This window comes from Micrasema longulum, unplaced genomic scaffold, assembly GCF_059751315.1.
Source record: "Micrasema longulum isolate JH-2025_06_02 unplaced genomic scaffold, ASM5975131v1 h1tg000696l, whole genome shotgun sequence".
NCBI classification, from domain to species: Eukaryota; Metazoa; Arthropoda; class Insecta; order Trichoptera; family Brachycentridae; genus Micrasema; species Micrasema longulum.
Window position 1 is genome coordinate 510,148 of NW_028277892.1, and position 25,543 is coordinate 535,690.

At 32.7% G+C, this 25,543-nt stretch overlaps 1 protein-coding gene across 3 annotated transcripts in view; it reads right to left on the bottom strand.

Annotated features, from left to right (window-relative positions):
• Positions 1-6,642: 6,642 nt before the first annotated feature.
• The window catches only part of tws (protein phosphatase 2 regulatory subunit tws), a 32,136-nt gene continuing 13,235 nt past the window's right edge, over positions 6,643-25,543 (bottom strand). For all 3 annotated transcript variants that reach the window (XM_088229693.1, XM_088229695.1, XM_088229694.1), the window contains 6 exons: positions 21,199-21,353; positions 16,319-16,519; positions 13,932-14,068; positions 11,725-11,899; positions 9,840-9,903; positions 6,643-8,641 (listed from right to left, as the gene is read on the bottom strand). In XM_088229693.1, the coding sequence (XP_088085819.1) occupies positions 8,046-8,641; positions 9,840-9,903; positions 11,725-11,899; positions 13,932-14,068; positions 16,319-16,519; positions 21,199-21,353 (1,328 nt within the window). In that variant the 3' untranslated portion in view covers positions 6,643-8,045. The remainder of the gene's footprint in view (positions 8,642-9,839; positions 9,904-11,724; positions 11,900-13,931; positions 14,069-16,318; positions 16,520-21,198; positions 21,354-25,543) is intronic.

Below are 25,543 nucleotides of genomic sequence, written 5' to 3' on the forward strand. Positions count from 1 at the left end.
TTAAAATGTTTTTCATTTAGTTTTACAAACTAGTAACATCTGTCATAAGTCATTTCATCTATTAGGTCTTAGCTTATATCATCATAATTTATATTATAAATCTGCAAAAGAAGCTTTAAAAAACTTACATAATGGACAACATTATTTTTTGGTATGTGTATTTTTGTACATACACAAATCTGGATTTCTCCCGAGGGGGAGTAGGTCAATAATCCTGAATTTGAAAAAATTCTACCTCATCTCTGTAGGAATATTGATAAAAAAAAAAAAAATTACATAATGGATCCAAAATTAATATAAAATATTGAGTCTTAATCCAAGCTCACACCTGTGGGTTCCTACAGTTCTGGAAAGACCATCGATGACAATCTTGCAGATTTGTTCGGCGGAACTAAGGAATGCGGGATTGGCAAGAGTGCCAGCTACTGATAGTCTCCTGGAGCCGTCTGATGATGTCCACATGCTCCATTTAGGAGCGAAGGTAGGAAAAGAAGAAATGGATGCAAAAAAGATTTTGAAACACGCACTTCAATAAAATTTCACATTTTATTATTTGATTCGTGAAAATAAATTTCACCATGTACCTACATATTTTTATTTGAGTAAAATAAAGCAGGTAAGTTTTTATTTTTGGCTTTCGTTATTAGTCTGGATAAGTCAATCAAAATAACTCAAATCAGTTCTTGATGTAAATAAATTGATAAAAAAATTTAGTGAAAAACACCTTTTAAATAAATATTTCTCACAATTGAAAATCTAATCGCGACCTTGACTGATTTTGCAATAAACTGTTACAATGAAGTGACTTTAATTATCAGGAGAACATAATGTTTGAAAGCAGTGTACTAAACTCAACCTTGACAAATTTTTCAAGCAAGGACATGTCTGACTATTCGGTCACTGTTATCAGGAGCACATGAATACAAATGTCTGTAGGTATTAGTTACGTTGTTTGTTTTTATCAGATTGCACAGTAACGTTGGAAATGGGATTAATGTCAAGTACATTATTATGATTTCCTGGTATTTCAATTGTATGAATTGCTTAATGACAAAAGTTTTATTGTTTATGCTAAAAACATTTATATTAAAATCGATATGGTAATGTTTTTTTTTTTAAAACATTTTTATTAAAATCGAAATGGTTGTTTTTTTTTTTTTTTAGTTCTTTATTACATGGGACAAAAGTGTTCCAAAATTTTGGTTTGGTTTTAGTTTAACAATAAATGTGTAATGGACAGTTTCGGTTTGCGCTTGCAATTCTCGACCTGAGTACCTGCTGCAAACTGTAGCTAACTTCGTTGTTGACAATCATAGAATGGTTTTTGTCCGTATTCCGTATGGGTGACTATTAGCCAGTGACATATTATTACTCTAAGGATTAAACATAAATATATCATCGATATAAATATTATAATTTTTTTAGAAATCGATGTTGATTTTGAACATCGATATACTGATGTATCGATATTTTGGTAGGCGATGATGTATCCGTATTTACATGTTTTTTTTTTTTTTTTTCAATATTTCAGAGTGCAATGTATTCTTTTTGCTCATATTTTAAAACATTCTTTTAAGATGGTAAAATGTTGGCCAACTCATCCTGTTGTTTATTACCTATCATCAAGATGTGTGCCGTAATTTTTTGCATTTCTTATAATAGAAACACAAAAACTCCAAAAATGAAATGCCTGAATATGAAATATATCTTTAGAACCAATGACATTAAATTCAATAGACACGTTACTAGCGCGTAATAGAGATGTCATATATACTAGTTTTTTTCAAGAAATTTTAGGTGACATTTTCTGTAGGTCATTTTCATTTATTGATTTTACACCACATTATTATAAAAGTGGCCATTTACAGTGGTAAATTGTAACAGAAAACTTGGATTTGAGAAAAATCATATTTGATGAGGAAATTTAGTGGGTTTTCAATTTTGTTTATTTATTAATAGACTATCAAACTACGCAAAAAAATAATTAAGTATCGTATTATCAGCACTATGATTTTTTAAAGTTTTGTAATTTTGAAATTACTCCCCTAGTGACATCACAAGTTCTAGTCGGTGAGTTCTGCTGATTGGTGACAGAAATCTATCACAAAACTGTATCATTGGTTTATTAGAAAGAACTTATGACATAGTTCAAAGTAGTTTGTTTTTATCAAAATCATTTTTTCATACATCTTCGAGAAACTTCGTCCTACAATTAAATGCTCTAATTTTTACTGTGCGTAAAACTTTTTTATGTCCAATTTTCTGTAGCACTGAACTTCCTCTTTACCATATAGTCTCTATAATCCAAACAATTAAAAACCGAGTCTGTTCAGTTAGTACAAATTTTAGTATTACTGGAATCTTTAAAAAATAAAACAAACTTTCTGCATATTGTTCATCAATATGATTTATTTTTGAGAATAGTTAATATGATGCTATTTTCTTGACTAACATTTTCAAAAGGAGCTTCTGATATTACATTTTTACCACCTGAATAAAATTTTGATTCATTGGACTGCATGAGTGAAGTATAGTTTGGAGAAAGAAACATACAGTAATTTGTCATCAATCATCAAATCAGTGCAATTTGAGTGGCCAGAAGCATTATTGAGTAACAATAAGGCTTTTGGAGGCAATTTTAATTCTTTCATTCCCTCTCCCTTCACCTGATGCTATGGTTCGGTAAATAGTGTAGGTGTAGAAAGAAATTACCTTAAAGCAATATACCCACCCTTATATGTATATAAAATGAAAATGTTTATGAAGTATTTATTGTGTATGCAGTTAATTGTTAGAATTTCATATTCAAATTTGGTAAGGTATCCAAAATAAAATATTTTCATTGGATTAAATTCTACTTTTATTTATTTGAATATACAAGGGTGTATAATGTGATGTTTTAACTATTTTTTCAAAATAAACCTTTGTAAATTAAATCTGGATTTTTTTGGTGCAAGTTTTTACAGGTTTAAAAAATCTTTTCTTGAGGTAGTAATTTTAATTTTTTTGTCCTAGCTTTAATTTGATTTAGTTGTATTTTATTTTATTAGTGCCTGTATTTATTATAAGAAATTGTATTTACCATCGTTAGAATGGACTGCATAAGTCCGTGAAATAAATAAATGAAATCAATATTACCATCTAATTATGTATTATTATATTAATTTTAAAGCTGCACCCCTACAAATATTTTTAAATAATGGAAGGCTTTCCCAATATACCCCTAATGCACCATGTACCTAATAAAATGCACTCAGTATACCCTAATTGATTTTTAATTACTTTACTTATCTTGGGTTATTTAGAAATCCTCAATACTTGTTAAATAAAGAATAGTTAAGAAGGAGCGTAGAATCATATTTGAAACATCGGACTGTGTCCAAAAATACCCCCCCTTTGCCCCGCTTTCACCGCGCGCATTCGTGATGTCTCCGCGTAATGTTGCACGATGGGAAAAAATATAATCAAAACACAAATGTAAGGTAAAAAAAGCAATATTTTAATTTCTCTAAAATTGTATTGTGCACGCGGAAACATTGATTGACACAACAGAGTAGATAAGTAAAGGGTCATTAAATAAGAGTAATTTAATTAATGAACTTTGAACTTAAAAAATGAAAATTATTTAATTTTACATAAAACTGATATTTTTATATCATGTTAAATAATATTTGAGGTTTTAAAGATAATGTCAGTCAAATGTCCACCACGGCACTGTTTACAGTTAGTTTGACAATGTCCTAACAAGATCGAAACGTGTCACATTTTACTCTTGTATATTAAAAAAAATAAAAGTAGAATTTAATCCTACAAAATTAATTTATTTCGGATACCTTACCAAATTGTGCATAAATAAATATTTAGTTCAGGTTACAGATACTCCTTACTGTATTTTGATCTCACCGGAAAACGTCTCTGAACCTCTATGCCCTGGGCAAGTGTCATAGCCATCAAAGTGGTTGCCAAAAATATTAGAAATTGAATACATACCACAACCTTTTATATAGTAGACATCCATAAGTCTTCAGCGGGGTGCATATATCATCAGGCTTCTGGCACATGTTGGTAACTACATTTCACTAGTTGTGAGATATCGCACTTTTAAAGTTAAAAGCTCATCCTAAACCAACTATTCAAATAAAACTCCCAAGTTGAATATGATAAAATATAATTTTTTGTATTTATAAAATATGAAATATTTTTATTTACTTTCTAAACAAAGATTTTTTGATGCCATTTATGAAGACATCTCATTTTTGGGAAATTTGTACTTACCAAAGTTAGCGTGGTTTTCTGGGACTAGTGTGCCAGAAACCCGACGAGATGATAAATTAAAGGTTATCAAAGCATCATTGAAAAATATCCAATTTAAGATCGACATTTTGATCAAACCATTGAAGTATTAAAACGATGTATGTTTTTTGTGTTTGTCTTCTAAGATAATGTTAATAATAATTGATAATTAATGATATTGTTTTTCATTATATGTATATTTTAATTTTTAAGAGAAAATAAATATTTGTATTCTAACCCAAATATTTCAATTTTGGGGGCCATTTTTAATGAGTTGTAAATAACTCGCTATTAGAACATGGGAACCAAGCTGGCATAGAGTGGGGTTCGAACCTCAGATCTCTGATCCGTGAGTCTGCGACACCAGCCATGGGACCACAACCCGATTAACTATTGTGAAAACAATGAAATTGTTGGTTTTGGATAATTTTGAATGTTTTTTTTTAGATTGCAACACAATTTGGACCCTTCAGGGTTCATTTTTCAGTTCATTTTATCTTTGTGATGGCTCCCACTCAAATTTCAGGTTTTGTTTTATTTATCGAATCTTCTGTTGTCAAATAAAAGTCTCTTGTAATTATGATTGTATTTTAATGACTCGTTTGAAGTTTTGTAATAATTGTAAAATCAATTTTCAATATAAACTTTTGATTGAAATATGCACTTTCAAATTACAAGGAAAAAATATTAGGATTTAACAAATAATACTGAATACAAAAATGAAATAGATCTTTAAAAATTACATGTACATAATGGAAAACTCAAATTCTGGGATTTCACTGCATCTTTTACATATAAAACTTTTATTTTCTCTATAAATATATATGGTTCTTGGAGTTATGCGGGTAATTTATACTATCTAAGCTCAACAGTAAATAAGTCACTTTTATATCTCCATCCAATGAGGAAGTTTAGTTTTTGTAATAAAATTTTTACTATTCAACTAAGACTTTAATTTTTAAAATCCCCATTGAAATTTGCTATCTGTGATGTCATTATGTCTCCTCGATGGGGATATGTTCATTTAAAAAAGTAAAACAGTTGAAATGTGAACTGATCAGAAACTTAACTAAACGTTCAATTTTACAAATAGGAACATAAATTAAAGGTTTATCTGCCACCTTTATGAGAACTAACTTCGTTCTGTTCTACTCGTGGTGTTCAACGATACATAACTGTAATTCGATTCTGGATTTTCTTACACCCTTTACGTATATAGTTGGGGTCTACGTTCAATGCGCACGGAAGGAATGCGATAGTGTGTTGTGACGCAGTTAAGTTGAGTTTAGATTAAAATTATCTGGTCGATTTTCACGAATATATTAAATTCTTCAATATTGAGATGCTAATTTTAGTCGAAACTCAATCGGGCAGCGTCAAAACACATCACCGCATTCCTTTCGTGTGCCTTGAACGAACGTAGACCATATCTATACTTACTACTCGGAATGTGCGGAAGGCTCTGGGCCCCGATACAATGGGAAGTTATCTTAAATTTTCTTTTGAAATATTTTTATGTATATAATATATTTTATGTCTCCGCATCTAATGTAACATCACAAGTTCTCGTCGGAGAGTTTTGCTGATTGTGTGAGTTGGCTTCCCGGAAACCGGAAACCTATCACAACACTATCATCGGTTTATTCGGATGAACTTGTGACATAGCCCAAAGTAGTTAATTTTTTTCATACTTTTGAGAAACTTCGTAATACAATTAAATGCTCTAACTTTTACCGCATGTAAGAAAAAAAAAATTGTATCCAATTTCCCATAGCACTGAACATGTCCAAAAATAGATTTTATATAAATATTCAATATCTCATAAAGAAAATACCATTTTCCTTTTTCCAATTGATGATAATTAACTTTTGTTCTGTTATGTGCCTAGGATATCTAAAAAACCGTGTTTTATGTGTAAAAGGATACATGTATTGTGATAATGACTTAATTCTTGATATCCCTATTAGATTTTCATATAAGGAAATGTATCCACCATTATTAATTATTTTAGGAATTATTACAGAACACAAGTCCGGTGTTATCACATCCGAGAAAAAATTAAACTTCCCCATTGTCCGGTGGATAAAGCAGGCAAATCGGTGAATATCATTGGGTCTCGCTGGTAACACAAACCTGAGAAAAACTCGCCATATACTATGGTTAGATGGATACATGCAAAGTAACGTACCAGGTGTATTAAAAAATACTATATTTATCAAGAATCGATCGGACCTACAGTCGATATAATATTTAGGATATCGGGGAAATAAGTGATTTTAATTTTGAAAAGAAAATGCTAAGAAATTTTTTCGTCAATCCAATATTTATCGACACAATAAAACAAAAGTCTTTTAAAAAATATCTTTTAATTCGTCAAAATGAATTTCCAATAAAATAATTATGTACTTAGATTACATTACTCTTAAAGTATCGCTAGGCATTCAGTATCTTTATTTGTACATTATTTTACACCTTAAAAAAGTTTCCAAATGAGATAGCTAGCAAATGGCTGAACTAGACAACAAACACAACGCCCCGGGTGACTGCCGGGTTCTGTGATGAAGATTTTTGTACAATATTAAATGTGTGGGATTAATATTTATGTGCCGACATAATTGGTTTACGCACCTAGAGTACTATTCCGGCGAGATTTATTCTTTATAATACAAAATTGTATAAAATTTAATGCAAAATTGCGAAACCGTGTATTTACATTTGCTGTTTTCATATTATACATTTTAGAACTAAACGGTCAAAACGAAAGACAGACGCATTACGCTCTCCTAATTTATTCGAGTCAATGAATGGATCGATCTAGAATGAATACAGAATTCAACGAAATTATACACATATTGAAATATCAACAGTTAATGAAATAGCCAATAAGCTAACTTCCAATTGAGCCAAACTTAGTTAAGTACCACATTATTGTTAGGCTTAGCTCAGCTAACCAACACAGCTAGAGACATTCACAGCTCAAATGGACAATTCTTAAAACATGACTCCTCCCGCCTCGTAACACAAATTGCAATATGCCACCAGCTTGGCTTTGTGATTCAATAAAAAATACAACAAAAAAATATTTCGGTAATTTAATGTAATCCTTAATTATCCACTGCAGAAACACACCGTAATCACGTGTATTCCGAAAGCATTCGCGGAAATATTTAGCTATTGCGGAACATTACATCGGAGATTTGTTTTGTGGAATTTTCTAGCAGGACTAAACATACTTCGGATGCGATGTTCCTCGTACTACGGATGAAGCGACCCCCGCACAATCGACGATACGAATTTAGCGAATTAAATAAAATCAACGGATACCGAGAGTAGGAAATAAAATGGCGGAAAGGTCGCCCGTGCACATAGAAGGGTCGTGACGAGATCTTCATCGGTAGCAGAAGCGTCGCAACAACAACTGGTTTGGAAATGTAAAACAGAAATAATTAGTAAATCACCGAATACGCCGCATTGTTATATCACTATTCAAACAATTCAGTGTCCGTCTTCGCGTAAGATTCCTCACAAATGATTTCCGCATCCTTACTTCGCAACATAATCGTAAGCCGGTAAGATGCGCTCGATCGCGCTCGATCTCTCGGGATTTCGAGACGAGAACGATGACGCGAGCGTTCCAGCGACGCGTCACACCGCCACGTTCGTTGTAATCGAAAACCTACTTAACAACACTAAAAATACGATAATTAACTATAAATAGAAATCACGAGTGAAAGAGATATCCCGACGCGTCGCTAGAACTTGTCTTGGAAGAGGAAGAGGTTGTTGGTGGCGGCGACGGCGATGATGTTCTCGGTGGGGTGCCAGGCGGTGTGAAGGATCTTCTTGTTGTAGTCGAGGCAGTCGATGCTGATCTCGTCCTTCTTGCGCTTGGACGCGGCGCTGACCTTGCGCGGACGCAGCAGCGTGCGCGGCTTGGCGACGTCGCGCGACGCTTCCAGAGTCACCTCGCGCTTGCTGGCGCGGTCGAACACGCGGAAGAAGTTGTTGTAGGAGCCGGTCATGACGGCCGAGTCGGAGCCGTTCCAGCAGCACTCGAACTTGTCGAAGATGCAGTCGTTCTCGTACAGGGAGCACAGGTTGGCGCGGAGGTATTCGTGCACGGGATAGGTCTCCACCGGCCGGGCCTCCATGTGGAGGTCCCACAGCTTGAGGGAGAGGTAGTCTCTGGTGAGCATGTAGCGGCCGGAGCTGCTGAGGCGGACGTCGCTGATGGAGGAGATGATCTCGGAGAAGAAGGAACGCGAGGCGGGGTCCTCGCTCTCCTCGAACAGCTTGGCGTGGCGGTCGCACAGCGCCGACGCCCGCATGTCGCACAGTCTTATGGTACCTGCAATGTCACAATGCATACATACTATATTCCTTATACTTGGTACTCCTTCACACGCGATCCAGATTGGAGTACAGTCGAGTGACTTGGGAGGGATCACATGTGGTGTACCACAGGGTTCCATTTCCGGGCCACAATTGTTCTTAATCTATGAACTAGGGTATAAAGGGTACACTGAAACTGTATGCAGATGACACAATTATTTATTATCACAATCGTAATTTTGAAGAGTTTAAAACTGATATGCAACAAGATGTACATCATCTTGAAAATCGGCTGAGTATTAATTAACAAGCTCAGTCTCAATATTGCTCTTGGAAATGTTTATCTTGAAAAGACTGGTGCAACAAAATATCTAGGAATCTACATGCACCAATTTAATGGCTTTAAATCAAAATCGCTTTGATCACTGGTATAATGTATAAGTTTAGGGGAGTTCTTCCGACTCCACTAAGCCGTGCAATGTGCCATACAATGATCACATTTATTCAGTATACTTGTCATGCATCTGGGGATTTGCCACAAAAAAGAGCGTTATTGGAAATTCAAGTAATACAAAGTAGAGCTGTCAGAAATATCAGTGGAAAGACATGTCAAACTGACTTAAATGCTCCAATTTTTGGCCATACCATATTGTGAAATTTCATGACTTCCACTGGTATAATACGCGATAGAACAATAATCAGCAATTGAGGATATTAGAAGCAAACTTAAAAATCTCCATTGAAGGAGTTACCGAGATATTTGCAAAAAACTTTAAAAAAATAATTGTGAGTTTTCTAATTATGCTTTACCAACTCAATGGAGAATGCTAAGTTTGCGGTGCCTTGGCAGAAACGGTTTTGAATTACGCTATTATTTATGTAGGTAGATTTTTACGTATAGTTTATTTTGGCATCGATAACTAATTTTCCTAACTTTGATATATTTAGTTGGAGTCTCAAACATTTTCAATTTGTACATTTATTTGACTATCTGTTTTACCTTACGGGGCAGGCTTACGGTTTTAGCTTACGAGGATTAAATCACTGGGATGGCAATTCACCAAATTTTGACAAACGAAAATGACCCCGATTTACCGTTGATACCACAATAATAAGGCTCAAATTCCTGTGGTCGAGTATAAGTGACAGACGCAATCAATCAATTCAAGAGTAATAGTTATATAGATAGATAACATCCGAGAAAATGTTCTTACCTTTACTACTAGAATATACAAATAGGTTACACTCTGTTGGATGGAACTCAGCAGCAGTTATCACCTGAAACAATCATTAAAATTATTTTTAAAGCAAATTACAATTTCTAATTTAAAATAAAAAGTACAGTAAAACCTCATTTTCACCTTTCTAAATTTTATGTTTTCCAGCTTTTTACACTGAAATGTTCAGGTCCCATTTTTTCATACATTATCATACAAATATTCCCCTTAATCGACATTTTTCATCACCCAAATTGTTTGTTTGTTTTGTTCATTAACGCCCAAAAGGCATTTACAAAAAATAAAAATGAAATACATGCTAACATACTAAATAATAAACAGAATATACAGAAAAAAATTGTGAAATTCGTTAAAAGGGATATGATAAAAAGTTTTACAAAGTAAAAAAAAAAACAATAATAACAAAGGTATGCAAGAAAAAACAGTAAGCATATAAACAAAAATGCAAAGATATAAGCTTATGAAATAAATTCTGTAAAGCAAACAATAAATAAAGTGAAGAAAGACATAAGTTAAATTAATAAACAAGCGAGCATATATTATCACGAAAAAATAAGAAATAAAAATATGTATCTATGAAATGCGTATTTGCCAATACTACAATGCAATTTGAAATAATAGTAAAAAATAAAAAACAAGTATAAGGTAATAAAAATAAACAAGTATTTTTTTTTAATTCATGAAATTGAATTGTCAATAATAGTTTGACGAGCAGCTACAAATAAACTTGATATTGTGGACTTATAAGATGGTAAAGAATTGGACAGAATGTCTGCAGCCGTTCCATAAGTGTTACCTAACCTATGCAGTCTCGGTATCAATGAATTGTTTTGTTGGTTGGAAGAAGTACTGGAGCAATGAAACAATAAAGTACTCCTAGTGTTGACAGCAGGTACTCTAAAATTAATCAATTCAAGTATTTTTGGTGCGTCAAAAAGAGAGTTTACAATTTTATACAGTACAATGAGATCATTAATAGTTCTTCTTTCAGAAAGTGTTGTTAGGTTAAGCAGTTTTAATAAATATAGTCATAATTCACATTTTGTATTGGAACGTTTAGTTTGTAGTTTATATATCGTAGAAATTTATGTTGAATGTTTTCTATATTATAAACATGAACATTATAGCAGGGTGACCATATTGATGAATTAAAATCTAAATTACTTCTTACAAGAGAACAGTATAATATTTTCAATGATCGGATGGACTTGAAATTTTTTGTATTTCTCAAAATAAAGCAATAATAAATAAATAAATTATGTTAAATTGAAGGTTAAAAAGTGTTCAAAATTCATTTGACATGTCAAAAAAGGCAAAATTATGTCAAACTAAAAGCAGCAACGTGGACCACGCGCCAACGGGGTGTGTTGAATATTGGTTTAATTAATTTATCTTGTTGTCTTTGTATCCTTGTTATGTCCGTCTTATTACTGGTTCCCCAGAAGCCGATCGCGCAGCTGAATTTATATGTGATTCATATCATTAATTGTAGTGCTTTCACACTTATAGATTACGCAGACAAGATATAGTCTAAGCTTATAACCGAGTTACACAGTTTAAGCCCGCGCTGTGCCAGCGGGTGCCCTGCAAGACATCGGACCCTCCCGTTTAAAAAAAATTAAATTTGCTTTTAACATAAGCTTCGTACATAATGATTTTTTGTATTTTTGGTGTGAGGTCTTTAATTTTGTAGAAGAGGCTACGTAATAGCTAGTGTCGTGGACTCACGGATCATAGGTCCGAGGTTCAATCACCGCTCTACTACAACCTGATTCCAGTTTTCTAATAGTGAGTTATTTACAATTTATTGATAACAGCCCGAAAAATTTAAATATTTGGGTAAGTCATAAGAAAATAATACCTCTGTGAGTTCCTCCATGTTGGCGGGCTTGATGTCCACAATATTAAAGCTCTGGTCGGTGATGTCGAGATGCCACAAGTTCACACGAAGGTCGTCCGCACTCAAGTACGTCTCTTGGTCGCTGTTTACACTAATGCTGTTTATGTGGTACGTGTGTGCATTGGCAAATATACGTCTGCGGAAAAACACAATACAATTGTAACACTTCAGTAGAGCTGCAGAAATAATCTCATGATATTTTAAAAATATTTTTATATACTCGTACATATTTTTAATCTGTTGTTATTATTATTATGGATAACTTAGCGCCATTTTCGTAATATAATACCTCAAGGGTGCTTTACAAAGTGATTATATAAAGAAATAAATTAAATTTTAACTTTTTCAATTTGTAATTTAAGCAAAATAATTTATTTTGTTATCACATGTTCATTAGTATGTCTACAAAAGTACTATATAGCCGTGAAAATTTTTAATTAGACTCATACATTATATTATCTTCTTGACCACTACACCACGGCCTCCGTGGTGTAGTGGTCAAGACGCTTGACTCACGCACGGGAGGTTCCGGGTTCGATTCCCGGTGAGAACACAAAAATTAAAATGTGATTTTTCTCAAGCCTGGGTGCTCTGTGATGTAATTCACCACTGTAATTAGGCCTCCTGGCCTGTTGTGGTGCAAAAAAAAAAAAATGTAAAAAAAAATAAAATTATAATATGAATTGTTTATAAATTTTCTGTTGTTTTTCCAAATAAAAAATAAATAAACAGTTAAATATAACTGTACGTTTTCAACAAGAATCTTAAAAAAAAAAAAATAATAATAAAATTTAATAAAATACAATATTACTACTAATTTTTACATTAATTAAATACATATATTCACATAAACCTTTCCCACTACGTAAAAGAAAAAAACAATTCTTGTGTACACAATGGGGAGTGACGTCTTACATTAGTTTATTTTATTTTACATTATTAATATTTTTAGGATGAAATATATAAATTAAATAAAAAATTATAAACGGTGTTTTTAATCAGTGCTACATAAAAAAGAATTATAAATGTAACGTTTCACTTCTTTCTTAAATATACTGTATTCCTAATTGTACTTTATATTTTCTTTGTTCATTTCGTTAAAGAAAAATATTCCTCTGCAAGTATAATGATGTTGTGCTGTAGTTGTTTTTAATTTGGGAATTAAGATATTACCACCATTATAAATTATTCATAAATTAGCCGCTAATTGTAGATGAAGAATTAAAACTGCATTTCTTTGATATATTTATATTTTATTTAGCTTCTACAGCTTTTTTTTTTTTTTTTTAAACCAATCATACTTCTAAACACAGTTCTATATTTTATTTCTTTATTTTTATTTTTGTACCAACTATACTTCTTAACACTGTTCCTATCTTTTGTTTCTTTTATTGTATTTTCAAAATTTTATGTTGTTTATATACTCATGTTTTATATAACTTCCATATATGTAAAAGCCTTATGGGCGTGAAAAATTAGTAAAATAAAAAATAAAATAAAAATAAAACTTGAAAAAAATTGTAGTAAACATGGACACAATACGAGAATATCAGAACAATATCATATACAACATTCTAAAACGAGACAAGGACAGTCGAGACTAATAAACCAGGGATTGAAATTATACCAGACAAAACTAAATAAAAGACTCAGACAAGCTTTACAAAAGATGTGAAAAATATTATCACTAACAACAGAATATGAATTAAAAAAAGAAAAATAATTTTGTTCAATGAATGTAATCCGTAAGGGTTTATAGATATTTTTATTATTTTTTTTATCGATACTAGTCACTAATGGAAAAGGGAAAATAAAGGAAAAGGAAAACGGTAGATTAAGGAGATATTTCTTCAGGTGTGATTTAAACAGAGCTACTGTAGTAATCTTTAATAGTGGATGGGAGATGAACTGATAAGCACTGAATTTTTTACAGAAGTATACGAGAGCGTTAGGACTACGAAGTACGGTGAAAAGAGGTGAGAAATATCTTTGATAGTGGATGAGAAATAACAGTCGAGCTGTATGGACAATCTTTGAGTTGGAGAATAATGTTATCACCTTGTAGCTCACAACTAACTTAACTAGTGAAAATAATAAATAAATAAAATTTGTGTATTTCTTCTTCATTTATGTGTGAATAAATAACATTTGACAATTTTGTGGTTTACCTAGGGGAGGCTTCCACCATGAGATCCATGGGTTTGACAGTGGGAACCTTGAGTCTGGTGATGTGGGAGGGGTCTCTCATGGCTCCGCTCTCTTCTCGTGTGTTGTAACCCGTCACCCGCTTGTCTCTCTCCGACACCTGCGCAGACCAGAATTATTACCGGAAAAGATACACCCAAACACCGGCCATTTTTGCAGTCAGTTGATACGTGCGATGATATTTTTTATCGACAATATTTGCGATGTTAAAAAACAAAAGTGGGTACCTTCAGCCACAGTCGTTTCCAAGATTTTTGGTTGATAATGACTACCTTTGTTGTTTTACATAATAATATTCAGTTTTATTTTTGTTAAGAAAACAGTTCAAAAGCTAGCTAAAAGATATTGATTGCTTAAAGATAGTCGATTTACTCAATTCGACTTACAATGGATATATAGCCACATTTGATTTTTAACATCACATTTAATGTAATTTGGGATTCATTCCTGTTAAGTAACCAATGCAGTGCCCTATGCACCATTAAGTTTGAATAAGGTAATGATAATGATTTAAGTAGGCCAAAACAATTTTCAGTGTTATCTAAAAACCACTATGTTCTTTTACAAGTTTCAAATTCACACATCGAGATGCATGCATGCAATGTCTGATATTTATAATTTATGTTTTTATATATATACAGTGTTTTGGATTATTATATAATAAAGATTCATTCATAAATATGACTTAGTGGGAGGGGTAAATGCTACGCAAGCTCTTGACATCACTGCGACCTGTGAAGATCTACTGTGACGGGTCCCTGTCAATAGTTCTCGCCCTCCAAGCCCAGATCTTCACAGATCGCAGTGACGTCAGGAGTTTTCATAGCACTGACCCCCACCACTAAGAATAGCATAGAAGTGTTCATATAGAAAAAATATATATATAAAGTTTTACATCAAATAAATTTATTTTTACTTGAGATGTCGCTTTATAACCATTTTTTTTTGCACCACAACAGGCCAGAAGGCCCAATGAGGAACTTCAGCCCTACGGGAAATTGGATACAAAAAATGTTTTCTTACGCGGGGTAAAAATTAGAGCATTAAATTGTACGGCAAAGTTTCTTGAAAATGTACAGAAAAAATAATAAAAAATATTTTGATAAAAACGCACTACTTTAAATGACGTCACTGGTTCATGTGAATCAACCTATGATCTGAGAGCTATGGAAGATTTCCGGTCTGCTTGTCGCTTCTGGACCAATAGGAAGAACTGAATGAGAATAAGCGGAAATGAACCTCTGACGTCACACGCGGAGTTATTTCAGAAATACAAAACTTTAAAAAATCGTAGCGCCGATAATACGATATGTAAAAATTAAAAAAAAAAATTTTGACTTAGTTTAACAGTCTATTAACAAATAAAAAATTTGAAAAAAACCACTGAACTTCCTCATTGCAGTAGTGAATTACAGCACAGAATACCAAGGCTTGAGAAAAATAACATTGAAATTTTTTGTTCTCACAGGGAATCGAATCCGTAATGTGTGAGTCAAGCGTCTTAGTCATTACACTGCGGAGGTTGCAAACCCTACCACCGTCTTATTCTTAGAGGTGGGTGTCGGTGCTATGCAAGCTCCTGACGTCACTGCGACCTGTGAAGATCTAGGTGATGGTCCTACCACCGTCACAATAATTGGAATTCAGATCGATGGTGACAAGTATTGGATTAAGGGGCATTGAAAGCGGTAAATGTATAATATTACAGAAATGCAAATTTGAGAATAACAAATCGATTTGCAAGTGCGGATGCAAAAAAAGATAGTATAGGGCTCTTAGAAAAGAAAGCTATTTGAAAAAAATTTGAACAATAGTTTTTCAAAGGAATGAGCATGTGTTTCAACACAAACTGGAATCTCGTAGTAATGTGAAATACATACCAGTTTGCTGAAAGGATAAAAAGTATTGTATTACATTATACAGAGAACTCGAGTACTTCAATATTATATTCGTCGGGTTTCTGGCACAAGTCGGTAACTACATTTTACTAGTTGAGATATTGCATTTTTAAATTTAAATCCTAAAAAATTAAATCAATTGGAAATTAATCTGCCTCGTGATCAGTTGAGCTTTTGCGTATAATACAATGCCCGGTTAGATTCCAAGCAAGGTCGGCATAAAATATTTATTTTTCACTGTAGTATCTCGGGACTGAATCCGAAACATAAGACCGATCATCTTGCCTGCCAAATGATCAAGATGCGCTGTGCACTGCAGTGCCCCATGCATCACTGGCTGTCATAGTGACGTAGGTTAGGTTAGCAGATTGGCCAGGACAGTGAGATGAACAGCATTGCAATATTATTCTGAATATGACTCGACAAATGAAGAAAGTAAAGCTGTTAATTACCTTCCATAATTTAATAGTCTTATCATTAGTGGAGAGAAGGAAGTGACTCTGGTTCCGCCTCTTGAGCCAGCGGATTTTGTTAATCTTCTCCTCGATTTCCAGTGACTTGAGATAGTCAAACTCTGGCTCGTGGGACTGAAATGTGGAGTAAACATTGTACTCTCCTCTTCTCGGGACGCAAACTTTGGAACCTGGATCTCTCTGGAATTATAGAAAGACATAATTATATTACATGATTATCTAGTTTATTAATTAGACACCTCTTAAGTTTGGAGATAATGGGAAAAGAACTGTTCAGTGCTCATTTAAAATATATTGTTGGTACATGACCAAATTTCAGCTTTTTTTTGCAACAGCAACAACAAACCATCACGCCGTTTCCCCCTAGTTTCACGGGTAGGCAGAAAGGATAAAACGCCACATCACTTTATATTTGCATGCAGATCTCGCTTCCTCTACATTCATACATCTTCTCATGCACGCGCAATGATTATTCCAACTTTTGACATGTCTATCTTTAAGTATTTATTGGATTTGGTCATGCCATGTCTTTCTCGGTCTTCCTCTATTTCTGCATCCATCAACATTCGCATTGTAAATATTCTTAGCCGTTCTTTCGCTGTCCGTTCGTTCTCCATGTCCAAACCAGTGCAGAGCTCCTTTCTTGATTTTGTCGATAATGCTTGTCTCAGCTTAACATAATGTACGGATTAAAAAATATAAAAAAATGGCGTTGCATAATAAATTTGGTGCTTTTGCCAATGTCATATTGAATTATTTTATAAACAAACTCAACTCCAAAACAATATCACCATTCAAATTCTGTAGAAGTTTGTAGGGAGTATAATTTTTTTATTATCATTATGGAATACCTCAAGAGTGCTTATCAATGCGATTTTAAGAATACTAATTTTCATTTGATTTAATTTAAGCAAAAACTTTTTAGGAAAAAGTCTATTTTGTCATCACGTGCTACAGATTAAATCAAATGATTTTGAGAACAGGTGGGATTTAAGTTTCTTTCTGAAACATCACTTGCTAATTACGTACAGGTATAATAACTTTTCGAAAAGCTGTAGAGGCTGATCTAAGTGTAAGACGTCCGTCAGCTATTTCATCAGTGTGTTGGTTGGGAAATGTACAGCAAATGGACAGCGAATGTTATACTCGCTGCATATGTATGTATACTTATTATTATGTTATCCGCACTGTAAAATGTACATACATATCTAAATTTAATATTTATTCTTAACTTCTTATTGGTAATATTTATCTTTTAGCTTACGAGAAGGCCTGTAATTGGATCTTAATATATAATTTAACCTACACTGTAATTAATAAACATTGTAATCTGTTGGCTTTCCAAAAAAAAAATAAATAAAAAAAAAAAAAATAATAATAAATAAAAGAAATAATGGCTAAAAAGATTTATGATGCGAATGTTAATGGATGCAGAAAGCGAGGAACACCGAGAAAGACATGACATAACCAAATTCAACAAATATGCATGAAAAGATGTAGGAATGTAGTGATATGGCATTCTATTCTCTCTGCCTACCCCTACGGAGAAACAGCGTGATAGTTTGTTTGTTTTTTATATATATTCAAGTGAGTTGTGATGATTTTCCCACAAAATGTAAATAGTGAGTATTTGCTGTATTTATATGTCAGCTGTGTCGTTAGTTATTATGACATGTGTGAGTAACGCTTGTGGACAAATGCCAGAACAAAGTTATTTTATGAAATGAAAGAAATCACCGGTTTTTTATTCAGTCTTAAGACCATATTCACTTAAATTTTTGCACCACATCAGGCTAGGAGACCAATCACCAATCTATTAATTGAGATGGATATATGGGATACAAACGAACATACAAAACAAAGGAGTGACATAGGGGCTCTTATTCCTTGAAATGGGGGTCAGTGCTACATAAGATGACGCCTGCGCAGAATGATTGGTCTGTTGAACAGCCTACCGAGGAGGATCTTTTCCGTGCTGGGATTACCAGTTTTAGACTCTTCCTCTCTAACTTTGTATCATAATGTGTATTATTTATTTATTATACAGCACAAGTGCCTTTTACAATCTAAAATATAACAATATAATGAGTTAGTTAGATATACAAGAATTAAAAACTAAAAAATAATGTTAAAACATGGGTATAAAAAGAAATATATATATATATATATATATACATGTATGTATGTATGTCAGTATACAAAAGATATAAAAAATATAAAATGAATTAACACCAGATCATTAGCGTAAGTAGCTTTTGCAAATAATTCGTTAATAGTTACTATAGAACATCATAAAATATTTATAAAGAGATGGTTTGAATTCACAGAGACTCAAGTTAAAAATGTTGATATGAGAGGTACATTCATTTCCTAGTCTGTGTATACGCGGTATTGGTGAGTGACAAAGATAGTTGGTTTGAGAAGGGTGAAAATAATATAGACTATTTTGTCTAGTTCTACGTATTGGTATAATAATATTTATTAAATCCAGGAGTTGGCAACAATTGAATTTAGAATGAATGATTTTATATAAAAAATATGTGGCTTATTCGTCATTGTTTACTATTGTCTTTACAGACTTTATGTTCAACCTTAATAATCTATTGAGCTTTTTTATTAAACGTGTTTTTGTAATTACCTAATAATATAATATGTACATTGTAATTATTGGCAGTAGTGCTGTATTGTACATTTGAATTAATGAAAAAGCTCCTGAAGTCAATGCGACCTACGAAGATCTATTGAGACGGGTCCCGGTGAATTACTTCTCGCCCTCCGAGCCCAGGTCGCTGGAGAGCCTGGCTACTGTGCAGAGGGCATTCTCATTTTGCTAAATCTCCCCCTCCAATCACAGATCCATAAAGTATTATTAAAGGGCTATTAGGTGGGGGCCAGCGCTCTAACATCCTCAGGTTTAACCAGTGGTCCCGAAGGATGTGGCTTCTTTTATTATATATTTATTTATCTATACAGTTGCCATATTTACATTTTTTAATTAGAAACCGAAGCATAACATTCACATGGAATGTGTATTTTATTGTATTTTATTCATAATACATAGTCATACATAATAAGTATTAAAAATAAAAAAAAATTAACGTAAAAAGACCAATTAAGTTTTCATAAATTATGTACCTAAAAGATGGAAAAATTAAATGTGACAAAAAAACTTAAGAGAAAAGAATAATCGTTAGCATTTGCATTTTCCATGGAGGTTATTATTGGTAATAAATAAAAAATACCTAATAAATAGTGTATGTGTTTCTTCGTGTGCACTGCAGAACCTACATCTATTTATCATACATCATTATTATGAATTCGGTCTATTTGTCCCTGATAATTATCTTCGACAAAGGCAACACAGGTTGTTCTACCAACCATGATGCACAACCAACTTGCTAATGGTAATGCCAGTAGATAAAGCAATCGTGTTATACAATCGAATTGCATCAGATGTTGATATATTTCATGACCGTAGGATTTTTCTTAGGAAAGCAATTTCCAAATTGTAATAATTTACATGACTTTTTTTCTCTTTTCTGTTTAATAAATCTGATATGTATATTTTGTAATGTATTGAGAATAAATTGGATACTCAGTAATGTTTTGAATGTAACTAAAAAATAAATTAATCAAAGGAAATGAAATCTAGAAGTTTCAGAAAGGTTCATTCTAGAGAAAGGTGTCTGTTCAATCTGCAGTGCCCTGGGTGGGCTCTAGTGATAACCCTCTCCCTGATATCGGCTGAGCTTTATTAGGTCCCTCTGCCTATGGGTAATTACAGCACATAACTTATTAAATTACAGATGGGAATAAAAATCTTATCTGTGTCAATAAAATGACTTATTTTATTGACACATTATTGGCAGATATTGTGCAGCTAATCCACATTGAAAAGCGGGATTTTTTTTTTTTTTTCACATTTGCGTTAAAATTTACATTTCACATACATAGTTATAAATTTTGGACTGATTTTTGAATAAAATTAAAAGTTATGTAAATCTGAATTTTTCGTTTTTTTACTATACAAAAAATATGTAAAAAAATATTTCTTAAAATAAAAATTAATTTTTACATTATAATTATTTTTTCTAATATTTCCTTCATTTTGCTAACTCTTATAGCTTATTGTTCAGATCATTAACAAGCAAAGGTCACTTAACCAAAATTTAGCCACCTTGCCTCATTAAAAACCTTCCAGATATTTCAAAATATGAGGGCATTGGAAGCAAAGATAGCAAACTCCCGTTTTGGTGTTATCGAGAAAAATAACAAAAACTAATGCCAAAGAGTAACGAGTGGAGGCGTATAAAAAAAAATAAATAAATAAAAAAAATGCCAAAGAGTCTTTATATTACTATTTTCAAACCATCAGAAGTATGATTTTAAACTACATTTGCAACTCAACTCATGATTTTTATAAAAATAAAGTTGATAAACTACAGAATGACAACATAACCAAAAAAATATTTTTTGGAGGTTGCTATCTTCGCTTCCACACCCCTAATATATCAGAAGAAAAAGTTACAGATGGAATTTAATAAAAAGACACAAATGAATTATTTTGCGTACATAAAATCTCCAAAACACAAAAATTAGATTTTACCTTGGTCCCCAAACTTTAAAATTGCAATTTCTCAAAACAATGTTTTTTGAGTTAGTGACTTTTGCTTTAACGGTGTCGATATACTGAAAATAATGCATTTTCCATAATTTATAAAAATAATCATATAAATTAGGCGCGTTATAGAAAACTATGACTTCGTTATTAACATAAAATAAGAGAGATATACCAAGTCTCGATTCTGCGTAGACTTTCGTGACATCGTGTAGATTAATAAATAAATTAATCCCCTTACCTGGAATATAACTACGCGGCCACCCTTGTCTCCCGTGGCCAGAAGCTCTCCATCGTGGTTGAACTCCACGCAGCTGATGAGGTCGGCCTCTGTCACATCGTCCTCCAGAGTTCCCTTCACTTGGCTGAAGCACCAACTGGTCAACCCACCATTGCCTACAATGTCACAACACACCGTCAAACCGCTGCACATTTAATACCTCCGGATTAATCTAAGTACAAAATTTATATTTAGCGCACTAACTTTGTGGTTATTCATTTTTTTTATTATTTTAATAAATGGTACATGTTTTTTATTTTTTCTATTACAATCTACTTATATTTTGTTTGTGTTATAACTAACTTTCCAAAGGAGACTAAACTAGCATTATATAATTAAAATAGAAACAATTTGATTTGGTACCACTTAATCTTCATTTTATTACGGACCAGGGGTATTGAATCTTATAGCGGGGTAAAGAAAATATTTGGGGATTTTTATTTTTAGCATGCGATAATACTTTGCTTCATATTTGGTCACACTAATACATAAATATATCAAGAGACTTAGATTCTGAGGATGAAGACAATAATTATTATCAGACCTCAGCGCATACAGTCAAATCCTCACAAATTCCTGAATAAAATCTATTTTTACAAAATCCCTGTTTAAAATTTTACAGTATTTTGTATTTACTATAATCATCCGTTTTCACTAATCGGACACTTGTCTGGTTTCTAGGGTGGCGGATTAATGAGAAAATACTGTATAACAATGTTCGAGCTTAGTGCCAATGAATAAACGACTCGCTGCAACGATTGCCAGTGGAATATTAACAAATAGAAATAACGTACTGTTGTAAGGCGTAATCAGCACCCTGCATATTACCCGCATTACGCACAAACGCGTGATCGACGGTCAACATGCTAAATGAACTTTTTGCTGGGACTGACGATGAGTAATTTTACGAGAGACAAGTGGTTACAAAATCAATTGAGTAAGTAATTGATACAAATTAATAAGTTGATTGATTTTAGTATTTACACTGAGTTAAACATTGACACTTGTATAATGAACGCTATCAGCTCTACACAATCAATGTTATATATATATATATTTATTAAGATACATCAATTTATCAATACAATAATAAATACGTAACAGGTAAAGAGCCGGACCTAACATAGGCTTAGTTGGCACGAACCAGACACTCGCTTACAAGGGAGGGGAGAATAATATGCTCCTATTAATTTACAAACATGTGTATTCTCGTCCCTTTTCAGTAAGTGACGGGATGCTAGCGCCCTTTAGATCTGGCGCTGCAAAATATAATTTATTACAGTCAGCCTCAAAGAGTTTTAAAATGCAGTAGTGTCAAAGACATTTAGAATTAAGTATAAAAAATAATAATGTCATTTTAGACATTTTTTTGTGTGTTTCTAATGACACGCTGAATATTTTTTTAAAATTAAATTTTTGCATTCATACTTTCATGATTTACTCAAGTATCTCAATTTTAGGTCAATTTTCAATAAGGCAGAATAACCGTGCCTGAAAATGGGAATAAAGTTACTGTAGACCAGTGTTCTAACCTTGAGCATGGGACTTAGACTCAGTTCAATAGAAATACAGTCGAACTCGGTTATAACGATCACGGAAATAGTGAGATCTCGGATGTAACGAGGAAACATTAGTTGACATTTTAGTTCATGGTTTTCTCCATACAATTATTCACTGTTATAACTTCTCGGACATACCGAACAAAAAAATTGACAAAAAATTACACAAAAAATCTTCAATTGTTAAAGACACTATTCTCGAAATAAAACCCTAAGTAATAAAATCAAAACATCGGTTAATTTAAAGGATAAATACCGCCGGGCGCTGGGATCGGATTATGTTTATGATAGCTAGGTAAGTGTCTAAGTACCTAATTGGATTTTTCGCCGACAATATTGAAAAATGAACACACATGGTTTTGAAAAAATCCAAGCTTTGTGAACTTAGTAAGCGCCGGTTCGGCACATTGTTACAATTTACAGCTGCTTTTGTAGTTTATGTATGACATGCTTGTTTCGGGGGTTTTTACTGGGTTTTTTTAGATTTTTTAATGTTCTATGCTTATTTCAATACGCAATAAACATTACAAGTGGGTGATGTTAAATGAGTTCCAGATCAGATCGGTTAAAACCTAACCCCTGAACTATAAACATGTCTACTAACAAGAGGAAGTGTCTCTCAATTCGTGAAAAAGTGGCAATTATTTGTGGAATCGAATGTGGTGCAAAAAATGTGGAAATGTGTACAAAGTTTTCTCTATCTTCATCCACCGTGTCGACATTGTGGAAAAATAAGGATGTTTATTTGTCTACATTTGAAAAGAATTTCACGGACACAAAAAAATTTAGAAAGTCCAATCGTACTAATGTCGATGAAGCATTGTTTCAATGGTTTTGTATCCAAAGAAATGCAGGATTTTCCACCAATGGACCAATATTGAAGACGCAAGCGGAAAAGTTCGCAAAATAATTTGGAAATGATGATTTTAAATGTAATGTCTTCATGTGATAGGTATGTTTGTAAGCATTTATTAAAATTTTCCCTAACATTTAAAAAAAAAATCTGTATGAATTATATGCACACATTTGTATTTACTTGTTTACTTAGTGATAATTTGCAATAGCGATTGTATAAAAAAAACCTTTCTCTGGTATAACGAGTAACGCTTATAACGAGCAAATTCAATCGGTCCCATCGTCCTCGTAATAACCAAGTTCGACTGTATTATAAAATTGTGATTTTTTTATTTCTCTGAACGAGATTACTTAGGAGAGCCAGTTATCGATTTATTTATTAGAGTTAAGTTAAGATTAATAAATTATTATATTGAACACCCAATGTAAGACTACGACTCAAAAAATGCTTTGCTGAGAGAATTATAGATAATAAATGTTTTAATTAATTTCGGCAAATCAAATAATTTAAAAAAATATAACGTCTAAAGATATATGTCTTAAAATCATTATCATTCCCGTTTCTGTTCCCAGTGGTGCATAGGGCACTACATTGGTAAACAAAATTAAGCTTATTTTAAAAGAGTCGAAAACACTCGTCCAGGATTCTGGTTCTATTTCACACACAGAACTGTATTCTTCATCCGCATGGACATGAAAAACTAAAAGTAGTACAGTCTTAAATTATCGTCGAGTATAGTTTTTAAAAAGTAGAGGACTGTACTATTTTAATTATTATTTAAAATAGTTTATCAGGCTCATTCATTGATCGGTTGATTTGGTGTTTATTTGTAGAACTCCATATTTAAACTTATAATATAAGAAATCAAACACTGATTTGAGTCTACTGAACTTGTTAGGGCATTCGAAAATGCCCTAACAAGGCGAAACAATTGTCACAAAATTTTTGTTTTTATATTTGTAAAAATAAAAAAAAGTGTTCAGTAGACTCAAATCAGTGTTTGATTTGTTATATTATAAGTTCTCATGATATTCTTTTACCAGGTATTTATGAATTTTTTAAACCTTTCTATATTATTAACTCAAAATTGCCATATTTTGAGTTTTAATAGTCTTACATTGAGAGTTTGGTACAATGGGTCAGGAAAATAGACTACAGAGGTAAATTTAAATACATATCACACAATATTAGAATCAATACTCTCTAATGGTAGTGTGAATTGTGTACCAATAATATTAAATGCATCAACAGTTTGTAAATAAAACGGTAAAAAACAAAATTCATATTGTTATTGATATTAAAACAAGAAATGTTGTCAGAGTATTAGTAACAGCGGAATATAATCCACATGCAGTGATATTGGTGTGAAAGAAGGAAGAGTGCATAAAAAGACTACTGAATTGCTACCGATGGTCTAACGAGGGTTGAGAAGTCGATCAATCATGTTTTCTAAGCACAATTAAATATATTTTAATTAAAAATGATCGCAAGAAGCAATTAGTCTCATTTCGTAAGATTGTTTATGTCTCGGATAATTATTTAATATTGCATACATTACGAGCGTGTTTTAGCCAGAACTGTTATGGCAGAAATGTCCCTCATCTCGTATATTCACAAACAATATTAACTGCACCGAAATATCTCGGAGGACCGTGTTATGGGCACTTGCAACACCGGGTGCCAGGCCCGCCGACGCAGCAACATAACACGTCATCAGCAGCTGCAAAACTAAATTCAGACTCTTCGTCCTGCGGTTTCGGTTGTCCCATCACAACATGGTTAACGACTTTCCACAATAACATAAATTAAATTCATATATCATAGACAGGTTCAGCAAGCACCGTCGGAATTCATTTTATTGTATTTTCCTTTGTTATAATTAATTAAGTTA